The sequence below is a fragment of the Cuculus canorus genome, chromosome 18 (assembly GCF_017976375.1).
Source record: "Cuculus canorus isolate bCucCan1 chromosome 18, bCucCan1.pri, whole genome shotgun sequence".
NCBI classification, from domain to species: Eukaryota; Metazoa; Chordata; class Aves; order Cuculiformes; family Cuculidae; genus Cuculus; species Cuculus canorus.
In genome coordinates this window covers 9,858,659-9,884,079 of record NC_071418.1, presented here as the reverse complement: position 1 = coordinate 9,884,079, position 25,421 = coordinate 9,858,659, and the positions used below count along the sequence as shown (strand labels likewise).

General features: G+C 51.6%; 1 protein-coding gene across 6 annotated transcripts in view; it reads left to right on the top strand.

Annotated features, from left to right (window-relative positions):
• The window catches only part of PIK3R5 (phosphoinositide-3-kinase regulatory subunit 5), a 73,753-nt gene extending 49,675 nt beyond the window's left edge, over positions 1-24,078 (top strand). For 5 of the 6 annotated variants that reach the window (XM_054083612.1, XM_054083616.1, XM_054083613.1 and 2 more), the window contains exons 3-19: positions 2,829-2,929; positions 4,726-4,794; positions 5,826-5,964; positions 7,283-7,352; positions 9,058-9,232; positions 9,759-9,912; positions 10,983-11,066; positions 12,554-13,313; positions 13,406-13,559; positions 13,717-13,848; positions 14,102-14,227; positions 14,992-15,085; positions 15,827-15,903; positions 17,207-17,300; positions 19,217-19,299; positions 19,514-19,626; positions 20,670-24,078. In XM_054083612.1, coding sequence (XP_053939587.1) covers positions 2,829-2,929; positions 4,726-4,794; positions 5,826-5,964; positions 7,283-7,352; positions 9,058-9,232; positions 9,759-9,912; positions 10,983-11,066; positions 12,554-13,313; positions 13,406-13,559; positions 13,717-13,848; positions 14,102-14,227; positions 14,992-15,085; positions 15,827-15,903; positions 17,207-17,300; positions 19,217-19,299; positions 19,514-19,626; positions 20,670-20,811 — 2,567 coding nt within the window. In that variant the 3' untranslated portion in view covers positions 20,812-24,078. The remainder of the gene's footprint in view (positions 1-2,828; positions 2,930-4,725; positions 4,795-5,825; positions 5,965-7,282; positions 7,353-9,057; positions 9,233-9,758; positions 9,913-10,982; positions 11,067-12,553; positions 13,314-13,405; positions 13,560-13,716; positions 13,849-14,101; positions 14,228-14,991; positions 15,086-15,826; positions 15,904-17,206; positions 17,301-19,216; positions 19,300-19,513; positions 19,627-20,669) is intronic. The other variant, XM_054083617.1, reaches the window with a different exon arrangement.
• The last annotated feature ends 1,343 nt before the right edge of the window (positions 24,079-25,421 follow it).

Below are 25,421 nucleotides of genomic sequence, written 5' to 3'. Positions count from 1 at the left end.
TAGTTGTAGAGAGCAATAAGGTCTCCCCTCAGCCTCCTCTTCTCCAGGCTAAACAACCCCAGCTCTCTCAGCCGCTCCTCGTCAGACGTTCTCCAGCCCCTCACCAGCTTCGTTGCTCTTCTCTGGACACGCTCCAGAGCCTCAACATCCTTCTTGTGGTGAGGGGCCCAGAACTGAACACAGAATTCAGATGTGCGGTCTCGCCAGTGCCGAGTACAGAGGGAGAATCACCTCCCTGGACCTGCTGGTCATGCTGTTTCTGATTCAAGCCAAGATTCCATTGGCCTTCTTGGCTACCTGGACACACTGCTGGCTCATTTTCAGTCGCTGTCAACCAGCAACCCCAGGTCCTTCTCCTCTGTACAGCTCTCCAGCCATTCTTCCCCCAGTCTGCAGCACTGCACAGGGTTGTTGTGCCCCAAGTGCAGGACCCGGCATTTGGCCTTGTTGAACCTCATGCCATTGGCCTCAGCCCAGCGGTCCAGCCTGTTCAGATCCCTTTGCAGAGCCTCCCTACCCTCCAGCAGATCCACACTTCCTCCCAGCTTAGTGTCATCTGCAAACTTGCTAAGGGTGCACTCAATGCCTTCATCCAGGTCATTATCCAGGATAAAGACATTGAACAGGGCTGGACCCAGTACTGAGCCCTGAGGAACCCCACTTGTGACTGGCCTCCAGCTGGAGTTAACTCTATTGACCACCACTCTCTGGGCCATCCAACCAGTTTTCAACCCAGGAGAGCGTGCGCCCATCCAGGCCAGAGGCTGACAGTTTCTGAAGCAGAATGCTGTGAGAAACTGTGTCAAAGGCTTTACTGAAGTCCAAGAAGACTCCATCCACAGCCTTTCCCTCATCCAGTAGTTGAATCATAGAATTATTTGGTTGGAGGAGACCTTAGAGCCATTCCAGGTCCACTCCCCCTGTTTTCCTGGAGCCCTTTTCAGCACTGGAAGCTGCTTTAAAGTCTCCCCACAGCCTTCTCTTCTCCAGGCTGAACAACCCCAACTCTTTCAGCCTGTCCTCGGATCATCTCCGTGGCCTCCTCTGGACTTGCTGCAACAGCTCCATGTCCTTCCTGTGCTGAGGACTCTAGAACTGGACGCAGGGATCCAGGTGGAGTCTCATCAGAGCAGAGTAGAGCAGAGAATCCCTTCCCTTGCCCTGCTGTTTCCATAGATTTGGATGCAGCCCAGGACACAACCTTAGCACTAGTTTTGCTTGTCCTGGCGTCATCCTGCTCCCAGCTGGGCCACGGCAGACTTCTCTCCTGCTTTAAATTCACCTTGTTTAACACCTAGAAGGTGCACAAAGGTATTTCATGGCTTTTACCTGCCTGCATATCTGATGCATTTGTAGCCTCTACAGCAGGAAATGATGTCCAAGGGAGGGAGGGAGGGATGGCGTGACGTGGAGATTGGTGATGAATATCGCTGTCCCCTTACCAGTTAATGGCATTGTTTCTTCCTTGTAAGCTCCAGCATGCATGGGTCGGTGTTTGTTGTGTTTCTGTGCCACTTAATAGACTGCATGAGTGAAGAGCAGCTGGATTTAGGTTTATTTATTAGCCCTACTTCCCTGCACCAAAGGATGCTGTTTCTCTTGGTTTTGCTTTTGGATCAAGCTTGGTAAAGCCCCTGTGCGAACACCCCCTGAATTGCTCTGTGCGCTCTGACTGAGCTGTGCGCGATGTCTGCACTGCACCCACTGCTGGTGAAAACATCTGTCGTGGGATGAGGAGATGCAAACCTGGACCCTTCTTGGGTATTTGTTAGGCTGCTTGCTTGAAATTTCTCCATAATTTTCTCTGTGGGGTGTGTGCAGTGCCTGGGTGCTGGGGGGGATAAGGAGGCGCTGCTCTCTCATTGCTCTGTAGGTCCTGGTCTGCTGGAGCTCATGAGTGTCGTGTCCTCCCCTGGGGTGCGGGGCTGGGATGAATGGAGGCGCCCGGCAGCCCTTGTGTGGATCATTTCCTCTAAGACCGTTTGAGGGGAGGCCCTGACTGCCCAGGAAAGCAACAGCCTTAGGAAACACCTTGGGTCATTGTCACCAGCCAGGCCCCAGCAGCAAGAGGCAGATGCGTGGGGATGGAGGCCAGCGGGGTTTCAGTCAGCTGGGGTTAAGGACCCTCCATCCTTCTGCATGGCACCTCTTCTCTCAATCTGGCTCATTGTCTGGTAGGGTTTTAATGCATTTTATAAGAATTTGAAGGTGCTAAGAGATGGAATAAATGCTGGGCAGGATTAATGATGCTGACATGAGCTCGGGTTGCCGTGATGCCGATGTGATGATGCATCTCCAGGTCCTGGCGAAGCTGGTTGGGGTGGATGCACCATCTTGGGTGGGATGTAGCTGGAGGATGATGGATGTGTGCCCAACAGGGAGCTGAGTTTGGCAGATCTCAGTGATTTGGGATAGTGCCTCTGGTGCCTTCGAGCTGGGGGAAGCACAGCAAGGGGTCACAGCAGTGGGTTTGTTGTGCCCAGGCAGACTGAAGGTGGGCGCCCACCCATGCCACGCACATCCCTCTGGCCTCTGCAGCAGGTACACGGCAGCACAGCGTGGCACCTACTCAGGCATCCAACCCAGCTGAGTGCACTTGACTGCGTGAGTGAGACCACAGCTGTGATGGGGTACAAAGCGATACCACTAGTATAAACTCCATTTGGTGAGATCAAATCAGGCCAGAAGTGGGACAAGAGGATTGTTTCCTCAGCCGTGGTCTGACACAGACAGCAAACGCCTTTGCCCTGACCCTTTGCTGTCATTCATCCGTCCTGTGACCTTCTTGAACGGGGCTGTGAGTGACGGTGGCTCTGTCTCCCCTGCAGCCGGGCTGTGCCTGAACTGCTGGAGCCTGCAGGAGCTGGTGAGCCGAGACGCTGGCAACTACCTCATCCTCGTGGAGAAGATCCTCAGCAAGACCAAAGAGGTGAGTTGCCAGGGAGGAAGGTTGTGGGCTGTGAGATGGTGTCAGCTTGCCACACGTGGAGCTTTGAGGAGCTTAGTGGGTGATTTTGGGTGGTGGGAAATTATTGCTGGAGCTTGGAGGTGAGTGATGATGGATTGGTGGGTCCGAAACGCTGGTGGGAGCAGCCCAGTGTATTCTGCTGGCTTTCAGCACGTGGGAGGTAGAAGGGGAAATGCCAGCTCTAATACCTACTCTTCAGGCAGTGCTGTAAATCCATGAGGAAGGGTTTTGATTTCCCAGAGTGCTCCTTGTCACCATGCCAGGGCGGCCCAGGTCACGGCGCTGTGTCGATGGAGCTGGCCTTCCCCAGACCTTCCCCTGGTGTAAGCTGGGAGCTACTAGTCCAAATCGGAGCAAGTGGAAGGTTTCCTGTTGTTTTGCATGGAAACTGTGCTGCAGCTCTGCTGGGCTTCCTGCAGGGCCAGGAGCAGAGCTGGGACGCTGGGAACCACGGGCAGGGTTTGCACCGTCTAGCAGCCCAGCAGGCACCAGTCAGGTCAAGCACAATGCGGAGGCGAAGTGGCAGTGGGGCTCATGTGTTGGAGAAGATCCAGGCATCATCGGTTAAGCAGAGTCACCTCAGGCTGCAGCTGGGAAGACCTCAGAGGAGTCCGCTGATGTGGCAGGAAGCATTGATCGGTTTCTTAAAGCCTCAGCACTGGGATTCATGTGATGAGGCAAATGGTGCCTTTTAGTTTTTGAGATGGTCGAAGGGCTGGAGCACCTTCCATACAAGGGCAGGCTGAGACAGTTGGAGTTGTTCATCCTGGAGAAGAGAAGGCTCCAGGGAGACCTTAGAGCAGCTTCCAGTACTGAAAGGGGCTGCAGGAAAGCTGGGGAGGGCCTCTTGATCAGGGATTGCAGGGACAGGATGAGGGGGAATGGTTTTCAGCAGAAAGAGGGGAAATTGAGATGAGATCTTAGGAAGAAATGTTTTCCTGTGAGGGTGGGGAGGCCCTGGCCCAGGTTGCCCAGAGCAGTGGTGGCTGCCCCATCTCTGGAGGTGTTTAAGGCCAGGCTGGATGGGGCTTGGAGCAACCTGATCCAGTGAAAGGTGTCCCTGCCATGGCAGGGGGTGGAACTGGAGGAGCTTCGAGGTCCCTTCCAACCCAAAGCATTCTATGGTTCTGTGAGAGGATTGCTTAGTTGCCAGGCTGCAGAGCAGGTACAGGTTAAGATCAACGTGGTTCAGTTTAATCCTCTTTTTATTTAAAATAGCTAAACTGATCTTGTTGCAGATAGTGTTTATTACATTAGGATTTACATAGGAGCTTATTGGACTTCATGGTGTGTATGAGCAAGGGGAGACAGTAGCTGCAAGTGTAAGCTTGAGCTGTCACCGTGTCCTTGGGTGAAATAATCCTGCTGGCCATTGTTATATTTTAGAAAGGCTGGGACAAAACCACATGGTTTGCATGGTGCTGCCGAGCGTTGCTTGCAGGGGCTGGCTACCTGCTCACCTCTCCAGATTGTCTGCTTTGAGCCACTGTCATAGAATTTCATGCAACCTGCAAGGATCAGGAGCATCAGAGAGCTGGGAGCTTGGCCAAATCCGGCTTCTTGAGGGTAAAGGCAGAGAAGCAGTCGGTGCTGATCTCTGTATCCCGTGGTGCCACGGGAATCTGCTGGGGATGGGGGTGTGATGGTGCAGATTGGGCTGTGCTGTCTGGGAGTCCTCAGCACCTCCAAGGATGCTCAGGTAACACTCATGGCAAGCAGCCCAGCTCATCCTTCTGTCCTCGGGCTCTTTCCTCCAGGTGCAGGAGAAGTGCGACTATGATCTCGTCACACCGCTTGCTCTGCTCTTCTACTCTGCAGTCCTGTATGTAAGTCCTGAGGCTGCTGCGCTGATCCCAGCCCCTGGGGAGCCACGGGGACCAGAGCCCTATGGAGCTGTGCTGGATGGTCACCAAAACCGAGGTGGCTTTTGTCTGAACCATCACTGCTTTGATCAGTCCATCTCAAAAAACCCCAGATCGTGTTCAGATCTACATGGATCAAGGCCAGGCAACCGCTGCACAAGCTGAGAGGCAAAAAAAATGAGCATCAGGGATTTTAATCTTTTTATTTAAAGACAGACTGATCAGAAAGAGAGACAGACAATATCTCTGTGCGGGGAAGACAAGTGGTTTTTGTTACTCTTTATACTTGTGCAAAATATATAGGCAGCACTGATGAAAAGAAGCAGAGCCTTCACGGGAAATACTTTTTTTATTATTATTATTATTAGCACAATGCATCATTAACCCAAGGAAATCATTGCTGCCAGATCTTGCAGGAGCACAGGCTGCAATGCGATTCATCTGTATGGATCTGTGGCTGTTAAAAGGGGATTTATATATAGACTTTGGCATGGGATCTACAGGCAGGAGGTTGGGAAGATGCAGAGCGGATGAAGCTTTCTTGGAGCTGTGCCCAGGGGGGATGCTTTGACCCTTCCTAGGGAGAGGATGGGTGTCATGGGGTGAATCTCTGCTCCCATCCGCTGCTTCTCCTCCCACTTCCAATTTAAACCCTAGAGCTTTTGCACAGTGCTCAAGCATGGAGTGATAAGATGAGGGGGAATGGCTTTAAATTGGAAGGGGGAAGGTTTAGATTAGACGTTAGGAAGAAATTCTTCACAATGAGGGTGGGGAGGCCCTGGCCCAGGTTGCCCAAAGCAGTGGCTGCCCCACCCCTGGAGGTGTTCAAGGCCAGGTTGGATGGGGCTTTGAGTGCTCTGATCTAGTGGGAGGTGTCCCTGCCCGTGGCAGGGGGTGGAACTGGGTTGGCTTTAAGGTCCCTTTCAACACAAACCATTCTATGATTCTAAGTGTCCTTACTCCCTTTTCTAACCAGGTCTCCCTGTCCCCCACAGGCTCCCCACTTCCCACCGGACTCTGACTTGCTCCTGAAAGCTGCCAGCGTGTACCACAGCTTTCTGACCTGGCCTATACCCTACTGTGACATTTTCCATGAGCTGCTCACCTTCATCAGTGACGAGCTCAAGGCTCCCGGTAAGTGCTGCCACTTTGCCATGGGGTTTTCACATCCTGCTGGCACTGCTTCCCCGAAACACCTGCTGCCATGATCACCCTGTGCTTGTTCCTGAGGCTCTCCTGGTGTTGCTGTCTCCTATTCCACTTGCTCTAAGAATCCCTTGAGCATGGTGTCCATGCTTGCCTTGTGCATCCCAAACCTCAGCTTTCCCAGGAGGCAAGGACCTCTGCCTTCTGTCCTCTGGATGATTTTCCCTGGTGGGCCAGCACAGGGTGAGAGCAGATTCCTCCGGAGGAGCAGGGCAGTGTTCTTTTTTTGTTGGTTGTCTTGCATGCAAGGTGATGGGAGCATCCTAGGGAGTCCCAGGTCTGGACCAGTGTGCATTAGCAAATCATGTAGCTATTTCCTGGCTGCCTTTCAGTCTGAGGGTCTTTTCCATGGCAAAGCACGTGCTGATTTCTTCCGCCCGGCCCTGTGCTTTGTTTGAGATGCTCGGTGTGAGATCCTCAGTGGTGTAACTGGGGTGATGACAGTGGATCCATTCATCAGCATCAAGGTGGCTGGAGCCTTTGAGCCTGCCCTTGCGTGGAGATTTCCACAGGGCTGAGAGACTCCCCGGCCCTTTCTTTACAGCCGAGACACTACCTTGTGATACGGCTTTGGGCACATCTATCGGCAGCAGCAGTAGCGCTCCTCTTAATTAAAGGCTCCTTGTCGATGTCCTGTTGTTCCCAATGGAGCAGCTCTTCCAATTATTTCTCAAAGGCCGTTCCTCCTAATCGCCCTGTCTTTTGGTGGCTTTTGGAGAGCTGTTGTCACATGGAGCAGATTTCAGCCCTTGGTTAATCCTGTGCAGGACCATGGCAGTGAGATCGGCTCTGAGCGGGATGTGGGAGGCCTCAAATGGGTACATGGGCTGTGTCTTAGGCTGAGGATAGTTCTTCTCATCCTCTAACCAAACAATTGCTTTGGAGAGCCCTGGCAGGGACATTAAACGTATGGTCTCTGTCACATAAGCAAAGTCCTGTGGAGATGGGAGCTGGTAGGTCCAGATGGGGTGAAAAATGCTTTCAAAGGAGCAAAAAGATTAAAAACCCCAAACTCTCTGCAGTGTTGGCAGTGCACTGGCTGATTTACTCCAGCTCAATCTTCCACCACCATAAATGACCATGGCCACTAGGCAAGATCTGGCTGAGTTGGGCTTGTCCCTGAAAAGACTTCTAGTGCTGCCACGAGTGTTCCGGGCAGTAGCTCAGCCACATCAGCACCGCAGTAGGAGACAAAGTCAGCATCTGCAGTGGTGCCATGTCTCATGTCTTCTGCTCTCTTCCCCAGGGATCTCCTTCCAGAGGCTGGTGAGGACAGAGCAGGGGCTTCCTGTGAAGAACTACCAGAGCTCCACTGTGTAAGTGTGGCATGGATGCTGCTGGTGCCATTCCAGAGCATCTCCACCATCTGACACTGCTTAAGCAGCAGTGGAGTTGCAGGGAGCAGCATTGCCCGGGGAAGTGGTGGCTGCCCCATCCCTGGAGGTGGTCAAGGCCAGGTTGGATGGGCCTTGGGCAGCCTGAGCCAGTGGGATGTCCCTGCCCTTGGCAGGGGGGTTGGAACTGGGTGATCGTTAAGGTGCCTTCCCACCCAAACTGTTCTATGATTCTGTGATTCTGTGGTGGAAGCTGTGGAGAAGACCTGGATAACTGGGCCGAGCTGTGGGAAGGGGCGAGGAAAGTGCCTTTGGGGATGGTGGGCTGCCTGATTATACTGCAGTGCTGCAGATCTGGGTGAAAGCAGCTGGCGAAGGCAAAGTCTTCTCCACAGGAGCTGCTGATCTCAGCACACATTGGAGAACAGCCAGGAGGTGCTTTGATTTGTGTGTTTGGGAGCCCCCACCTCAAAAGGGGTTCAGAAGCGAGTCTGTCCCAGTGCTATAATTAAGAAAACCTCGCAGCTTTGAGCACAGTCGGACTTTGCACTTTGTTTGAGAGCTGTACCTTTCCTCCTCCCAGGGCACCTCATTTGTAAATAGGGAAATGAGCTTGGGCAGTGTCACCTTCCCTGTTGCAGTGCCAGCCCGAGGGACAGTCCTTCGTGCACAGCCACCTCCACTTTGTGCAGGAGGGATGTCCTACTCTTCAGGCTTGTCCGCTCCTGCCACGCAGCTCTGGATCTGCACCTGGATCCCACCCGGCTGCGTTGGTGCTGCTGTGTTGCTTTCCCGGTACAGCTCCCCTTCTCTCCATACTGATACTGGTGCAAGTGCAGCCACTGGTAACTTCCAGCAGGATGACTGTATTTGCATAAAAAGCCCTGAAAAACAGCACAGAGCTGTACACAAACTGAACCTTGGGCTTACTGAAAGCCTGGGCCCATTACCTGAGCTTTCTAGAACCAAGCACACCAAAGCACATCCTTAATTCACAGCCATTTTTGCTCAGTGAGGTGGGCTGCTTGCCTGGGAAGTTGTGGATGGCCCTTCCCTGGAGGTGTTCAAGGCCGGATTGGATGGGGCTTTGAGCCCCCTGATCCAGTGGGAGGTGTCCCTGCCCATGGCAGGGGTTTGGAAATGGATGGGCTTTCAGGTCCCTTCCAACCCAAACCATTCTATGATTCTACGATTCTGTGGGCTGCAGGTTTGGGAAGTCAAAGCCTGTGGATGTTCATGTTGTGATCAAGAACAAAAATGCAACTGAAAGATGTGGCTTTTCTCCTTAAAGCCCAGAAGTGATATTCTAAGCCTCACCTTGCAGGGGGAAGGTGTTTTGGGAGCCCCTCTCACTTTCTGTTCCGCCATTCGTCGTGTCAGCTGGGATATCCAGTTTGGGCAACGGGGCTGGAGCTCTGTCTGCTGATGGTGGAACAATTATGAGGCTGGTGATGTTGCAGATGTGGCAGGAGAGCTGGTGCCAGGGATGTGCCAAGGGGCTGGATGGAGGATGCTCATCTGTTCCCTGCTACCTGCCTGTGTCTGGTACCTGTGCACAGCCCCGAGCCCCTCTGGATGTGATCAGTGTGGGAGAATGCTGCCATCTAGTGTGAATTTATCCAAGAGCTGGATGCCTCCAGCATCCCAGCCTGGCTACGCAGCCTAACCACTGTCCACTTGTCCCCAGGACTGTGCTGCTTCTCAACCGCTCTGAGGTGCAGAGCGAGTTCCTCTCCATCGCTGAGAAGCTGAGCACCAGCGAGCACCCACAGCGTACCACACTCATCCTGCTCCTTGAGCACCTCTACCAGGCCAACTTCGGCACCTGCTGTGACCTGGACAGCCTGCACCACCTCCTGAAGGTAGGCTTGGAGAGCTTCGCCCTCGGTGATGGCAGGGTGCCATTGGGAGTGGTTTCATGCAGTTGGCTGGGGGATTTCCTGACCGAAAGAACATTCGATTGACAAAAGAGAAGAAGTTTTGATAATACGTCTTCCCCTTCTCTCCTCAGGTTAGGCCTGAGGTCTACACTTCTGTTTTGTGATGTGTGGTAGGGGGATGACTCACCTTTTCCCATTTTCTCCACCCTTAAGTGTAGAGAGGAAGAGCCTCTGGATTTGAAATGCAGCAAAAGTGTTCATTTGACCAAAGAAACACTGAATTTTGGTGTTCGGGTGGGTACAGACTTATGAGGAAAACCCCTTAGGTGTGTCCAAACATGTTTTTTTTTTTCTTTGCAGAAGTTTTGGGGGGACTTGAAGGGGTCAGGAGGTAGAGGAGGGAGAGAGATTTGCCCAGCAGTGTAGGTAGTGACCTTCCCTAAAGACCTGTGTGTTGCCTCTGTGGAGGAACCCACTGGATCTCTCACCTTGGCTCTGCTCCCCACAGTCCAAGACACTGGAAGAGCTCTCAGAGATCTACGCCAGCGCCGCTGATGCACAGGAGATTGCAGCTGCCAGCAGTGACCCTGTCCTGGCCCGCGAGCGACTGCAGTCCATGCTGCGGGACATCGCCGGGGCTGCATCCTTTCCTGCCATTGCAGGTGAGAATCTCCCCACACCCCAGTCTCGGCTTTTCTGCTGGCGCAGCCCCCGCAGCCCCAATGAGTGTCTCTGCACTGTGGGCACTGGGAGCGTGGAACTCTGTTTGTGCAAAGTTTCAACCTAGGACAATGACACCTATCACAAAATAATAACTAACCCAGGTCCTATTTCATAACCATGTGATGAACCAGGAATCGCTTCTCATCTTTCATAGAATCATTGAGGTGGGAAAAGCCCTCTAAGTTCATCCAGTCCAACTGTCAGCCCAACCCCACTGTGCCTGCTAAACTATGTCCCGAAGTGCCACATCTAAATGGTTTTTGAACCCCTCTAGGGATGGAGACCTCACCACTGCCCTCGGCAACAAAAAAAGCCTTTGTAGGTGGGATGAAAACATTAAATCAGAAACCGATGGCAGCAGTGATGTTTGATGGCTCTTAGGGGAATAAAACGTCATCTCCTCCCAATCGCGTGACTTCATGGGGGTGACCATAGATGCATTGAAGAAGAGCAATGAAGCCAGTGAGGGGCTGGAGAACAAGTCTTACGAGGAGCAGCTGAGAGAGCTGGGGTTGTTTAGCCTGGAGAAGAGGAGGCTGAGGGGAGACCTTATTGCTCTCTACAACTACCTAAAAGGAGGTTGTGGAGAGGAGGGAGCTGGGCTCTTCTCCCAAGTGACAGAGGACAGGACAAGGGGAATGGCCTGAAGCTCCGCCAGGGGAGGGTCAGGCTGGACATCAGAAAAAATTTTTCATGGAAAGAGTCATTGGGCACTGGAACAGCTGCCCAGGGAGGTACTTGAGTCGCCTTCCCTGGAGGTGTTTAAGGAACGGGTGGATGAAGCACTTAGGGACATGGTTTAGGGAGTGTTAGGAATGGTTTGACTCGATGATCCAGTGGGTCCTTTCCAACCTGGTGATTCTATGATTCTGTGATCAGTATTCTGCATGATCTGGGCTGCCCAGAACTCATGCATGGGGAGGATGGCATCTCCCAATGGCCAGGATTGCTGTCAGGAGCTGTCTCGGAGTTCCCTGCACCCTAACTCCTCTCCCTCCTCTCTTCTCAGGTGAGGCTCAGCCCCGCAAGCTCCACACCATCCCCATCCCTGCCGCTCGCTGCTACACTTACACCTGGGATCAGGATAACTTTGGTAAGCAGAGGTGGTCCCCCATCTCTCCTAGTGAGACCACAGCTCTCTGCTCATCATCACAGGGATGGTTGAGCAGTGTTTCACTTCGGCTGGGGCTGCCATGTGCAGCCGGGTGCAGGATGAACCTGTGGCCAGAGCCTGAAAGAGCCAATGGTTGGTGTTGGAGAAGGAGGTAGCACAGATGATGGGAGAGATCTGGGCATCATGACCCAAGGACTCCTAGCAGTGGGCACAAGGCACTGGTAGCCCCAAAACATGTGTTGCCAGAGACCAGTCATACAGAGCTTAATCTTCTGGGCAAAATCATTGCTTGCATTAAGGTGGAAGAGGTTCATTGCATGCAAACCCATGGGGAGATTATTCAGATGGAGAGCTTGTTTGGTAAAAAGCTCCTCTGCAAGGAGTAAACGTTGCTTGTGCTCTGGAAATAATTGCAGCTAGAAAAGCCTGGCCACACTGAGATGTCAGGAGCTGTGGGGTTGAGATCCCTCAGATGTTACAGCTCTTCCTCCACCTGCAGCAGGGATGGCCAAGAAGGAGGGACCTTTGCTGTGCTGTCAACCCATCCACCGCAGTTTTGCAGGGGAAGTAGCAGCTTCTCCTTCTGCTGAGCTGGTCTCTCTGGCTTCCTCATTCCTGGAAGACCCTTTCTGTTCCTGTGAAGGTTTAGTGTTTGTTGCCTGCTGACCCCAGCAGCCTGGAGCAGAGCTCTGGCCAGGGCTTTGCAATAAGTCATAGAATCCTGAAGGCTGGAAAAGACTGCAAAGGTCATGAAGTCCTTGCATCAGCCCAACTCCACTAAACAATGTCCTGAAGTGTCATGGCCACATGCTTTTTGAACCCCTCCAGGGATGGATACTCCCCCACTGCCCTGGGCAGTCTCTGCCAGGGCTTCACCACTCTGTCAGGAAAGAAATATTTCCTAATATCCAATCTAACCCTCCCCTGGCACAACTTGAGGCCATTTCATCTCGTCCTGTTGCTTGTTACCTGGGAGAAGAGCCCAGCCTACCTCACCACAGCGTCCTTTCCAGGAGCTGCAGAGACCGATGAGGTCTCCCCTCAGCCTTCTCTTCTCCAGGCTAAACAACCCCAGGCTTGCTGAATCCAGCCTTGCTGGGGGGCCCCTCACACTGTGGTGATCTGGGGTTTGATCAGCCAAATGCCTTGCTTTCCTCCTGCCCTCTGGGTAAACCCCTGTCAGGTGTGAGTGCCTTGTGAAATCTGTGTAGGGAGGAAGCAAAGCCTCAAATGGGGTTTGCCTTTTGAGAACCCGAAGAGAATGTGACTTCATACATTCTGTTTTGCATTGCATCTGAGTACCTTGTGGAAATCTAAAACCATCCAGCAGGAGGGTTTCAACTCCTTGTTTGAAACCAAGGCAACGTTGGCCATGTTGTAGTAGAGTTGCTGCCTAGGGTCATCACATTTCCAGTGGTTATTCTGGAGCCCGTGCCAGACACAATTTCCCTCTGGCTGCCTTTCAGATATTCTCAATGATGTCCTCAGCAAAGAATGCAGTGTTGTTGAGCCCATGGCCTCGGAGAATGAGGAGGAAGATGAAGAGGAGGAAGAGGAGGAGGTGGAAACTGATGGCTGTTCCCCTGAGCGGGACTCACTGCTTTCCCCAATCTGTGCTATTTCCAAAGACTCTGTGTACTCAGCGCTGTCGGAGGAGGGATCTAAGCCTTCACGAGTGTCCCTCTTCACTACCTCCAAGGACTCCATCTCAGAGCTGACAGTGGTCTCCAGAAAGTCCTTGAAGTCGTTTGTCTCCAGCCTGAGGGACTGCATGGACAGTGGCTACGCAGAGGACAGTGATGAGAGCTCCCTGGACGTGGTGGGGAGGCCAGAGCTGAAGGTAGAGAAGACCCACCACAAATACAGACACATGCTGACCAACAAGATCTACAAACTGTTTAAGAGCAAAAGCCAACTGGTGTTGAGGAGGGACTTGAAGGACTGCTCGGATGCAGGCTCACTCTCTCTGCCCCTGCGCCGGGCTGAGAGCCTGTGCACCCCCCAGGCCAAGCACCGCATCCTGGCGCGCTCCCGGCGTGCTCACTCGCTCCCACAGCATGTCCTGAGCCAGCGGCTGCCAGCCCCGCTTGCCCCGCAGCACCTCAGCCTCCACCGACGGCCCTACCTCAGCTACGATGAGGACACCAAGGTGTCCACGCTGCGTGTTGTGGTCTTTGGCTCTGACCGCATCTCAGGGAAAGTGGCCCGAGCCTACAGCAACCTCAGGTGAGCCAAGCGTTGTGAGGGACTCAGCTCCAGATACCTGGCCTTGCTTTTGGAGGGCTTGGCTCACCCAGCCCTCTCCTGCCTTCTTCTAGGCTCAAGGAGAGCACTTGCCCCTCACTGACAAGGTACTTCAAGCTGCAGTTTTTCTACATCCCCGTGAAGAGAAACTGCTTGGCTCCATCGATCCCGCTGATGCATCCCTCTCCATCCCTGGGGGACCCACAGCTCCGGGTTTCGGCACAGGCGGTAGGTGTCCTGCTTGCCATGGGGCTCATGGTGCTCTGCTTGGCCCTCGGAGTGGTGGATGAGGAGGCAGGTTGAGAGCATTGGTGTCTCTTCCACTAGCCTCAAGTGTGGGGTGAGGAGCCTGAGGGAAACCCCAGCATGACCCCATTGTGTCCAGTTTCAGGATCCCACCTTGGCTGGGATGGAGAGCAGCACCAACGACATCTCCCACTACATCGGCATGTTGGACCCATGGTACGAGCGCAACGTTCTTGGGCTGATGAACCTGCCCATGGATGTCCTGTGTCAGGTATGTGTTTACCAGCTGGAAGAGCTCGGTGCCCCCCTCCCCTGCTGCAACAGCGGATCTGAGCAGAAAGCTCCTGCTTAGAACTGGGCCACCATGATCGTGCACAGCAAGTTGTTCCACATGGACACCAGGATGGAGATGAGTGGTCAGGAGGAGGGTTTCTATCCCTGGGAGGATGGGATGGGCAGTTCTTGGCACGGGGCTGTGGGTACCACATACCTTGTTGGGGTTGTGACTCATCCTGTCACGACAGTCTGCCAAGCCGGAGGCTGAGCCCCGGGAGGACTCGCAGGAGCAGCTGCCCATCCTGGCTGACATGATCCTCTACTACTGCCGCTTTGCCACACGCCCTGTCCTGCTGCAGCTCTACCAGACCGAGGTAGGTGAAGGGGCTCAGCGCTGTCTTGGCGAGGGGGAAAGGGGGGTGTTCTGCTTGTGCTATGAGCTGGGGATCTGCCTGTGAAGTGGATGGCACAGCCTCCACGTGCTGGTAAGGATGAGCTTGGCCTCCTCTTATTACCTGGGTGCATATGAGCTTACGGTGCTATGGCTGAAGCTCCTGGCACAGGGACTGAGAGTGCGCAGGTCCTGCCTGAACAATCCTTAAGTCACACGAGCAATTTTCCATCCTAATACCTTTCCCTGTGCCAGAAGTGCTGATGGGTTATTCAGACTGCTCGAAGTCCCTCCAGTGCTCTGCTTTCCAAACCAAGCCTCTCCATGAAGCCTCTTTTCCACACTCACTGTGTGCACAGGGCAGACGTGGCGGGGAAGGTTGAATGTGTATCTACAACAACTGCTTTGGTGCTGTGGCACAGGACACCCAATGGTGTCTGCTGTTCATGGGATTTGTCACCCAAAGCGATGCCCAGACCCTGCTGTTGGGCTCACTGTGGGTTTTCTTTTCAACGCATTAGGGAGTTTAAGTGAAAATGAAGCTTTTGGGTGATTTTACTTGCTGGAAGTCTGTTAAAACAGTTGGAAGTGCAGCTAAAGACAAGTGTCACCCAAGGGAGTGGTTGAAAGGTTTATTTTTAAAACACGAAAGGGTTTCCCAGACTGACCTGTTACCTGTAGAAAGGAGTGAACGTTGCCTGGCTGGGTCTCCTCACCACCGCGTCTCCTCTCTTCTTCCCCTGGCAGCTCACCTTTGTTGGGGGAGAAAAGATGACTGAAGTCTTCATCCACTCCCTTGAGCTGGGCCACTCGGCAGCCACGCGGGCCATCAAAGCATCAGGTCTGTAGCTGCTTCTGCACCTGCAGCCTCAGCGTGGCGGTCTGCAACTGCTGGGTGGGTGATAAGGATGCCCAGAGAAGCGGTGGCTGCCCCATGCCTAGAGGTGTTCAAGACCAGGTTAGATGGGGCTTTGAGCCCCCTGACGCAGTGGTAGATGTCCCTGCCCATGGCAGGGGGGCGGAACTGGATAGGCTTTAAGGTCTCTTCCAACCCAAGCTATTCCATGATTCTATGATTCTGTGATGAACCAGTAAAATTGTTAGAGACAAGAATCAATGGCAGAAGCATCTGCTGCCAGCGCGGTCTCCAGCTCTCCTGGGTGTCAGAGACAACGTGCTGTCTGGTGCAGGGCAGCTCACAGAGGCATCTCATGGCCAACCCATAATACTGCATTTAAACACATTGCTTTATTCTTCTAACTGCTTTTCTGTGGTCTCACCTTGACTTTCTAAACAGAGCTCATAAAACATCTCTCAAGTGGAGTGTCCCCAAAACACAGCCTTGGCCGGGACCGCTTCCCAATAACCCGTGAAGCCACTAATCTTTCTGGCTTTGGGTTTCCTTGCACGGGGTTTCTGGCAGCTTCTAAGCCACCTTTTCTTTCTGCTGCACAGTTGGGTTCAGCAAACCTTTTTTCCCTCCCTTTCCCTAGGTGCCGGGTGTGCTGCTGTATCAGTGGCAGCTGATACATGCTGTATAATGAAAGGCCGCTGTGTGACGTGTGCTCCTTGTTTCCTGCAGGTCCCGGCAGCAAAAGGCTGGGCATAGATGGAGACAGAGAAGCAATCCCACTAACACTACAGATTGCCTACAGCAAGGTGAGGGCACGGGGATTGCACAGAGAGGAACGGGGCAGAAAACCACTTCGGTGCTGGGCAAACACACCTCTGCTGGGGGATGAGAGAGGCAAATGTTGACAGTCTGCTGGAGGAGCCCAAATCCAAGCCCAGAGGAGCCCAAATCCAAGCCCAGAGGAACCCAAATCCAAGCCTGGATGAGCCGAACTCAACTGTTTGTATAATTACTGGCTTACCACTCCTGTTCAACCCAGTAAAATAGGGAATGTGCAGCCAGTTCCCATAGACTGGATGTGAACTTGATGCCACTTTACACTGGTGGACTTTGTTTCCAGGGAGCCATCTTCTGCTGGTCACAGAAGTCCTCCTGTTGTTGGTTCCTCTGCAGTTATCATTAAAGCCTGGGCAATTTTTTTTGTAAATCCAAGTTTAAATGATTTTTAATGCCTACTCAGACTTTATCTGTGCAGCTCCAGGTAAATCCAGATCTGAGCTACTCCAGCCAGGTGGTTTAGGAGTGGGAGTTAGAGTTACATCAGCCTGGAGTGTAGCATCAGCATCTGCACAACAGCCCCATGCAGTGCTCCAGGTTTGGGGAAGAGCAGCTGGAAAGCTGCCCGGTGGAAAAGGCCCTGGGGGTGCTGATCAACAGCGGCTGAACATGAGCCAGCGGGGGCCCAGGTGGCCAGGAAGGCCACCAACATCCTAGCTTGGATCAGCCATGGTGTGGCCAGCAGGAGCAGGGAAGGGATTGTCCCCCTGCACTCGGTGCTGGTGAAGCTGCACCTCGAATCCTGGGTTTGGTTTTGGGCTCCTCACTACAGGAAGGACATTGAGGGGCTGGAGTGTGTCCAGAGAAGGGAACGAAGCTGGGGAAGGGGCTGGAGCCCAGGGGTTCTGGGAGAGGCTAAGGGACCTGGGGCTGTTTAGCCTGGAGAAGAGGAGGCTGAGAGGAGACCTCCGCTCTCTGCAGCTCCTGGAAAGAAGGTTGTGATGAGGTGGGTGCTGGTCTCTTCTCCTAAGTAAGAAGTGATAGAATGAGAGGAAATGTGTCAAGTTGTGCCAGGGGAGGTTTAGATTGGATATTAGGAAAAATTTCTTCATTGAAAGGGTTATCAAGCATTGGAAGAGGCTGCCCAATGAACTGGTGGAGTCACCATCCCTGGAGGAGTTTAAAAGGAGTGGAGATGTGGTGCTTAGGGACATGGTTTAGCAGTGGGGTTGACAGTTTTAGGTTTACAGCTGGGTTCGATGACCCTAAAGGTCTTTTCCAACTTTAATGATTCTGTAATTCTATCTCATGGTTTTCTCTTGGTCCCTGCAGACAGCCATCAGTGGAAGAAGTCTCTGGAACGATGTTGAGAAGGTTTGCACATCTGTCAACCTTAGCAAAGCCTGCAAGAAGCGTGAAGAACTAGGTGAATAGAGATGATTTTTTGGGCTTTGCATGGGGAGCAGTGGGAGGAACTGATGGAGTGAAAGGACAGTGTGGATTTTCTAGCTTTAGCAAATGAGGGATGTGTGAATGCAGGAGGTACATAGGAGTGCCTCGTGTTCCCTGGTGCGTACTGTAGTCCTCAGCTGTCCTTAGCACCATGTCAGGACTGCCCTTGCATTTGAGTCCAGAGGAGGCCATGAAGATGATCAGAGGGCTGGAGCACCTCTGCTATGAGGACACGCTGAGAGAGTTGGGGTTGTTCAGCCTGAATAGGAGAAGGCTCTGGGAAGACCATAGAGCAGCTTCTGGTACTGAAAGGGGCTCCAGGAAAGCTGGGGCAAGGGGAGCATGGAATGATAGGACAAGGGGGAATGGCTTTAAATTGGAAGAGGAAAAATTTAGTTTGGACATTAGGAGAAGTTCTTCATGATGGGAGTGGTGAGGCCCTGGCCCCAGGTTGCCCAGAGGAGTCGCAGCTGCCCCATCCCTGAAGGTGTTCAAGGCCAGGCTGGATGGGGCCTTGGGCAGCCTGATCCAGAAGGGGGTGTCCCTGCCCACAGGATTGGAACTGGATGATCTTTAAGGTCCCTTCCAACCCAAACCATTGTATGATTCTCTGATGTCCTACTGTCCTAAAGGTTCCAGCTAGGGAAATGGGATGTCTACTAAGGATGGGGCTGGGGGTGGTCCAAACAGCAGGATGATCACTGGAGAGTGGTGCTTTCCAGAGCAACACTTGTTTAGTAAGGAGAAGAGACAGGTAAAACCATTGTTAGATAATTTGGGACCAAGGGTGAGAGTGCTTGCCTGGCCATCTGCAGCAGCCGTTCCTCGCAGGCAGCTTTCAGCAGGCTCTCACTGACTTGGAGCTTCTGCCTGGTTTCATTCCTGTAGCTCCGAGGTAGCTGACTGCCATGAGGATTTGCTTCATAGTCTTTTTTTCTAATCAGGTTTCCAGTGGGGTATTAATGCCTGTCCATTCTTGCTTAACAGCTGCTGGATTTGCAATCAGACCCCCAGATCTGAGTAAACCAAGGGGTTTTTAGATCCTTTTTCCTCGTGTGCTTTGTGTCTGGCATTTATGTGGTTTGTGACTGGAGTAGTTGTGAGTTGATCTACCAAATAGGAGACATGTCCTAAATGCCCCATGGAGCTCAACCTAGACTTCTGTTCTTCTATCGCTGCCCCATCCTTGAAGCCATGCAGACAACCCTGGAAAAAACAGGAGCAATTAATTTCTCTCCTCCTCCATAATCTGAGTTGGATGTTTCTGTGGTAGTTCAGGAGCTTCCCTTGTACTGTCAAGGCTTTGCCTCAGGGAGGTGTCCTCAGCTCTGTGCTGGGGAGAAACTTCTTCATCAATCTCCTTCATTCCAGGAGAAACCTGTTCTGTTGTTTTTCACATTCAGCTGTTTGACCACAGGATGTCACTGTAATTCCAGACACGAAAAAGCATTTCCAGCTGAGCTGCAGGGAAGGCCATGCTGGCAGAGTTGGAATATACTCATGATGTTTTTTTATTCCCGTTTAGAATCACCATACAACAGTTTGGGTCGGAAGGGACCTGAAAGCCCATCCAGTTCCCACCCCCCCTGCCATGGATCAGGGTGCTTAAAGCCTCATCCAACCTCTTAGGTCCAAAAATAGTTAAATGTCCTTTTCTGCTGTGTTTGGAAAGCAGTTGGATATCGCAGAGGATGTTTACTTCTGTGTCTCTGATGGCTTTCCTTGCATGTGGGTTGAGGGAAGGAAAGCTGGAACTGCACTGCATTTCCCCCACAGTGGGGTCCTGCCAGGAGCCACTGGCTTGGGCACACTTTGAGGGGTGGAGGGACCATTTGGTTTCCCACCAGTGGCCCAGAAGTGCCAAGGGACATCACATTTCTTTTGTTTCAGCCTCCAAGACAGAGTGTCTCAACTTAACCATGACGGAGGTGGTCAAAAGGCAAAACTCCAAATCCAAAAAGAGTTTCAATCAGGTAACTCAAAGCATGGTACTTTTACATTTGGTAACAGGAGCTCAGCCTGACTGAGCTGGGAGGAAAGATGGGCAGGAGAGAGTAGCTCCTTGAGGGATCCATTTGCTGTTGGCCACCAGGCCTGCCCTGCGCGTGCCAGCTCCTCTGCTCCCCTTCCCTGCACAGGGAAATGCGCTGAGCCTGGCAGCTCCCTCACTCAGACTCTTTCTATCAGCAGATCAGTGTGTCCCAAATCAAAGTAGACAAGGTCCAGATCATCGGTGTCCAGTGCTCCTTCGCCGTCTGCCTGGACCAGGATGAGCAGAAGATCCTGCAGAGTGTAACCAGGTAGGAGCTGTGATGTGGCCGGCTGCCCACTGCAGTCAGCACCTTCTGGGATGGTGCATCCTTCATGTGAGGACTTGTCTATGAAATGTGGGTAGCCACCCACAGGGAACAAGATCCTGAGCACTGTGGTGGATCTATACCAGATGCTCAAGTTGAGTGATGTAGATCCAAGCTCTGTACCGTATCTGAGCTCAGGTGGGTTGGATGGTCCTGCTCAGATCCCAGCAGTAGGTTCCCTTCATGACTGCCACAGTCTAAAGGATGGTCCCCAGTCAACTGTTCAACTCTGTAAAGACAGAGCGGTCTTTCAGCAAGACCAGTCATAAGCCAGAGGGAAGCTTATGCAACTTAAATCAGGTATTTGGAGAGCAATGGGCCTATGAGCAGAGCCCCCAACTTCTAAACCTCCTGTGGGTTCTCTGCCACCTTTGGCATACTCATTGCAAAAGAAACCCCTGATCTTCATGGGAGAAACTGGGGTAGGGCAAAAATTGTTCATTTGATTGTTCATCCATCAATTGTGTCCCTGGGTCTCCTCACATGATGGTCTTTGAAAACTCACTGTAGAGAACATGACTCCATGAGAGACCACACCAGTTCATCTTAAAAATGTGCACTCATTTTGATTTCTCCCTCAGAGAGCACAAAACTCTGCAAGCTTATGCTGCTTCAAATGCAAAAAGATTTTGGATCTTATTTCTTATAAGAAATAACTTTTATTTGTCTCTTGTGCAGCTTGAGGGGCTAGTGGGAGAGTTCGATGCACAAGATGGAATAGGAACTGTTTCCCTCTCCCAGAAACTCTGGGGATGCAAAAGTGCTTGTTTTCCCTAATGAGTTTCAGAAATTACTCTTTGTGGATGCTTCTGCTCTAGGTCCCAGTCTGAGCCAGCTTAAAGGCCTGAACTCTCAGCACTCGCTCTGGTCCTCTTAAAACCTGCACTGATTCCTGTTCATTTGCAGATATTTCTGCTGCTCCTGAGGACCGTGATCCTCAGCCACACACCTTACTTATAACTTGGTTTCTTTTTGTTCCCCTGCAGGTGTGAGATCTCTGTGTGCTACAAACCCAGGGACAGCAATCTCTTTGCACTGAGAGGGTCCTCTCTGCCTTCCCAGGACCCCTCCGAGTTTCATTCTCTCCTGTGTTTACCCATTGCCACCTTCAGTGGAGCACTGCTGTAGAAGAATCCTATGTCTTCTCAGGTCAGACTCTCATCCAACACCAACAGAGCCTCAGGGAAAGGAAGATAATGGTTCTCCTTTGCGATGGAGACCCATCCGTTGTTGTCCAAGACATCCTGCAACCTAAACCATTGGCATGGTGGCTCAACTGCTCCCGGTCTGGGCTTAGCTCATCCTTGGGCAATGGAAACACTGGTGTTGTATCTCTCAGGGTTCCTCAGCAATGGGAGGAAAGTGGTTTCCTTGAGTTCTCCACCTGGTTCAGCAAATTGCCAACACCTGGATTGAGAGGGCGTGGCAAGGACAGTGGTATTTTCCTGCCAGCAAATGGTGCTCTGGCTGTATTTCACAGGGACTGCAAGGCCAGTGTGATCTGGGGGACCTCACAGGGGGCATTTTAGACAGTGAATGTCCTTGGCTGAGTGGTGGTAGGTGGCCGTCAAGGCATACAGAGTTGTTGCCTGCTCAACTGAAGTGATGATGGCATTTCACCTGTAACAGGTCGAGGATACTCAGGGCGGTTCTTTCAAGATGTGGACAGGCTTTCTCAATGCTTCCTTTAAATTATGAAGGTTGGGTGTCTTGCAAAGAAATATCACAGAATAAAGCATCCCAACTGAGCCCCAGAAAGACCACAGCATGGGTTGTAGACCTCTACTGGTGTCCCAGTTGGTTCAGTGCAATAAGCCATACCAGGGCATGGACACCTTGTCATGGATACATGCGTTTACTGGAAATCCAGGACCTGCAGGAGGCGAACTTTCAGTTTCTGCAGTATTTCAGAGCACACCTATGAGATGTACTCCCTGTTCAACCTGTGTTCTTGCACCCTGCTCCCCAGCACTGTACGTTAGAGACATCCCAGAGGCTGAATCCTCAATAACAGCTTGAAAGATGACCGGAACCATGCTCAGACTCCCAGGGAAGCACTAGGGAAACCACTAGGATTGCCTTGAGCTCACCTGAAGAAACAGCTTTGCTAGAGGAGGACCCAGCACCAAAAACACTAGTGCCACTCACAAGTGACGGTAGGATTTGAGATCTCCTCTCCCCTGCAAAGAGGCTTTATACCTCTTCCTTCTCTCTTCAAGGCTATAGGTACAGAAAGGTGCAATAGTTGGGGGTGATTAGAGATGTTCTGACCCTGGGAGCAAAATTGAGACTGGAGAAGCCTTGCCTGGTTTCGTAGCCCTCAAGCTGTTTCTCAGTAGGTTTTGATGATTCCACTGATGATAACAGGCAGAAGAGCAGGCTGCCTGCTGCGTGCTAAAAGGATTTTAGTTCCAAGGACATGTGATCCCTGGAAAAGCTCTGGAAGGGACTGCTGGGGGGCTGCAGGACTCAGCCGCAGTGTGATCAGTTCAGTGTGGTTCCATTGATCCTCTGGGAAATGGGATCTAATCAGCAATTAACACTGGTTAGAACAAGGTTGGGCACCATCCCCAAGGGCTGGTGGCACTGCAGCAGTGTCATTTGGGGTTAAATCTGTCAGGAAAAGGACCAGAGCCTCTTGGCATGTCAGTTATCTCCAGAGGAGCGTGGGTCAGGTTTGTCTGCTGGAATCTTCTACACCCTTCCTGAAGTGTTTTGGGGATCCTTCTTGTGCTAGCAACTCTCATCCTGTCCCCCCTGTCTCTGTTGTGTGGGGACAGATTGGTCTGGGCCCAGTGGTGAACATCTCAGGTTAAGAAGGTACTAGCTGGCTCTTTGGTGTCCTCAGCAGCTCTGGATGCACCTACTGCCAATGGCCAGAGATGAGCAAACTCAAGACATGAACACGCTCCCGAGGCCCCTGTGCTTCATCCTTTTACTTGAATAAACCATCCCAAGGATGGTGTTCTCATTTGGACTCAAAGAAAAGACCCCTGTGCAGGGCAAAGCATCACTTGAACATATGTAGGCACTCTGGCTCCACCGTGGTGCAAAGCCGGCTTGGACTTCCAGTAAGGACCCACCTGCCCTGGCCATGCACTGACTCCAGGAGCATCCGTTGTTTCCTGTGTGTATGGAGGAGTGTCGGTCCCTTGCTTGTAGCACAGACTCGACAGGGACACTGAGACACTGCCACGTCGTGGGCTGTCCCTTCTCTCACGGGGTGCCTGTGGGGTGATGTGAGAACATACGCTGAGGTCGCTGCTGTGCACTTCTGCACATCAGTATTTTAAGTCCAACAGGCTCCAGGGGTTGGAAACAGATTTTAATAGCTCTTTCCACACACTTGGTAAAAGTTTTCTCACTAACTTTTCATTTCCCAAACAGGTTTGGGTGCATCTTCTGATATGGGCCTGAAATTAGGCAGCTGGGTTTTGTACCCTATACTTAAAAATAGCACCTTATCCTGCAAAACATTGCTATTCATGATCTTGATATCCATGGCTAAATATAATCCTATGACTGTTAATGATATAAACCTCTTTGGCCCGACAGAAATACTAGAGAATAGAATTTCCATCTCATAAACAAGCACAAACTCTAGGGACTCATAATCCTGACTAAGGGTTTGACCTCTGATGTGTTCTGGAACTGAAAGAAGTTCAAGGTTCTTTCAGGTCATCCTTCTACATATGTTCAGCCTCACCAAATCTGTGTAATAGCTGTGCTGATCTGTAAAATACCGTTCAAAGAACTTTTAAGGTAATTATAAAATATTAAATGTTGATTTATTTCGAGTACGAGTTTGAGTCGAGTAATTCCTGAGCAGGCGGAAGGCACAGGAGCAGGCTCTGTATCTCCATCAGGAGGGCAGGGAGAACCCAGGTCTTTTGTGGAGTAGCTGACCTGAGAGCAGAAATCATAGAATCATTAAGGTTGGAAAAGACCTCTAAGCTCATCCAGTTCAACCATCAGCCCAACCCCACCATGCCCACTGTAACCCATGTCCCAAAGTGCCACATCTACATGTTTTTTAACTCCTCCAAGGATGGAGGCTCCACCACTGCCCTGGGAAGGCTCTTCCAATGCTTCACCACTCTTCACCACTCCTTCATCTTCAGGAAAAGGCTCATAAAGTCATTATGTTCATGAGCTTCAGCCCAGAAGGCCTGACGTGGAGACCTGCAGCGGTTAGTGGAGCCGCCTCTGTTCTGTGAACAAAAAAGCAGATTTTGGTGCTGTAAATCCAAAGCTGGATTCATGCTGATTTAATGAGACAAGAAGCCAGCAGCGCTTGTGTGTGCAAGGAGAGATCTGTGTGTACTCTTCCCTTCCAGGAGGCTCCTTGACCTCTGCAGTGTTGCTTTGCAGAGAAGTACGAGTTATGCCGAGAGCTGAGCTCCAAGGTCTAGCGCTGGGAGCAGAGCAGAGCCCTGGGATGAAGGGTGACTGTTCGGGGTCAACAGGGTTTTGCCAAGCAGACAGGTATCGGGATGCTTCTGGGTTGGAAATCTGTATCCTTGGGGGTACAGACGTAGCTGTTGCTACTGAAAGTACTCTGAAATATGAAAGGGCGCTTACAAATGTGTAACTGTCTCAAGTGTTGCCCTTTCTCTTCCTCTGAATCATAAAACGGTTTGGGTTGGAAGGGACCTTAAAGCTCATCCAGTTCCAAACCCCTGCCATGGGCAGGGACACAGGGATATCAGAGGAAGGAGACGTGGTTGGTAGGTGTGAGCGTCACTGTGCTGTAATCAAATAAACTGTGGGAAAAGTCATTTCAGCTCAGATGAACCAAAACCCAGATGGGAATAACTGTGGTTAATCAGCAATTTGTTATGTATTAGCTATCAAAATTCTTTCACTCTGATTAAAGAACGACAAAAGGTGTTTTTAAATAACAAGAAAAGGGCCTTTTGAAAAGGCAAATAAAATTCAAAAGGAAAATACTTTGTTTTCTGAGCTGGAATGCTAATCTGCTTTCCCTGCTTCTCAACAACAAAAAAAAAAACCAACCACAAAACCCAAACCCTAAACCAGAAATCCCCCTTCCCTGTTCTTTTCTTTTTTAAAAGAAAAGTGGTGAGAGGAACATGTGTGCTTAAATCTGAAGCGGAAAGAAGGTAGTTTATTCTAAAAATGTGCATGATGAAAAGTTTAGGATCAGGGCTGAAGTTTGATCCTTGAAGTGCCGAGGGTTTTGTTCTTGTAAGGACAAAAGATTTAGCAAACAGCTGCTGATCAAATAAACAAGGCTGGGTTAAGGCCGGATGATTTGACAGAATGAGTTTTGCTTCTTGTAGATATGGTCAAGTGAATCAACCAACGGAGGCTTTGACAACTCTCACAGCCCCAAAGCTGAGCTGAGCTGTGTGCTGTGTCTCGAGGGGTGGGAAGGTGGTAGATAAGGTGTGTTTCAGCCTGGGAACACTTCTGTTGGCTTCCTGAATGAGAGTGGTTAGACCGAAAGAAGTGCCTTGACGTTTTGGTATGTATTGATTTATCAAGGTGCAGTGGCAATTTGAGACGGTGCCCTGCTCTGCCAGGGGTCGTCAGCCCACAGCCACCTCAGCTGAAGCTGCTGGCCTTGGCACAGCTGGAGTCAGAGGTCATCCACTGCCAGTGAGGTGTAGAGATGTGGTGTGGTGTGGGAATGCACTATAGGGTGACTTCTCAACACCCAACTTTGGTGGTGGAGACCCTTTGTCCTCTGCTCTTCTCCAGTGGTGTTTTGAGCA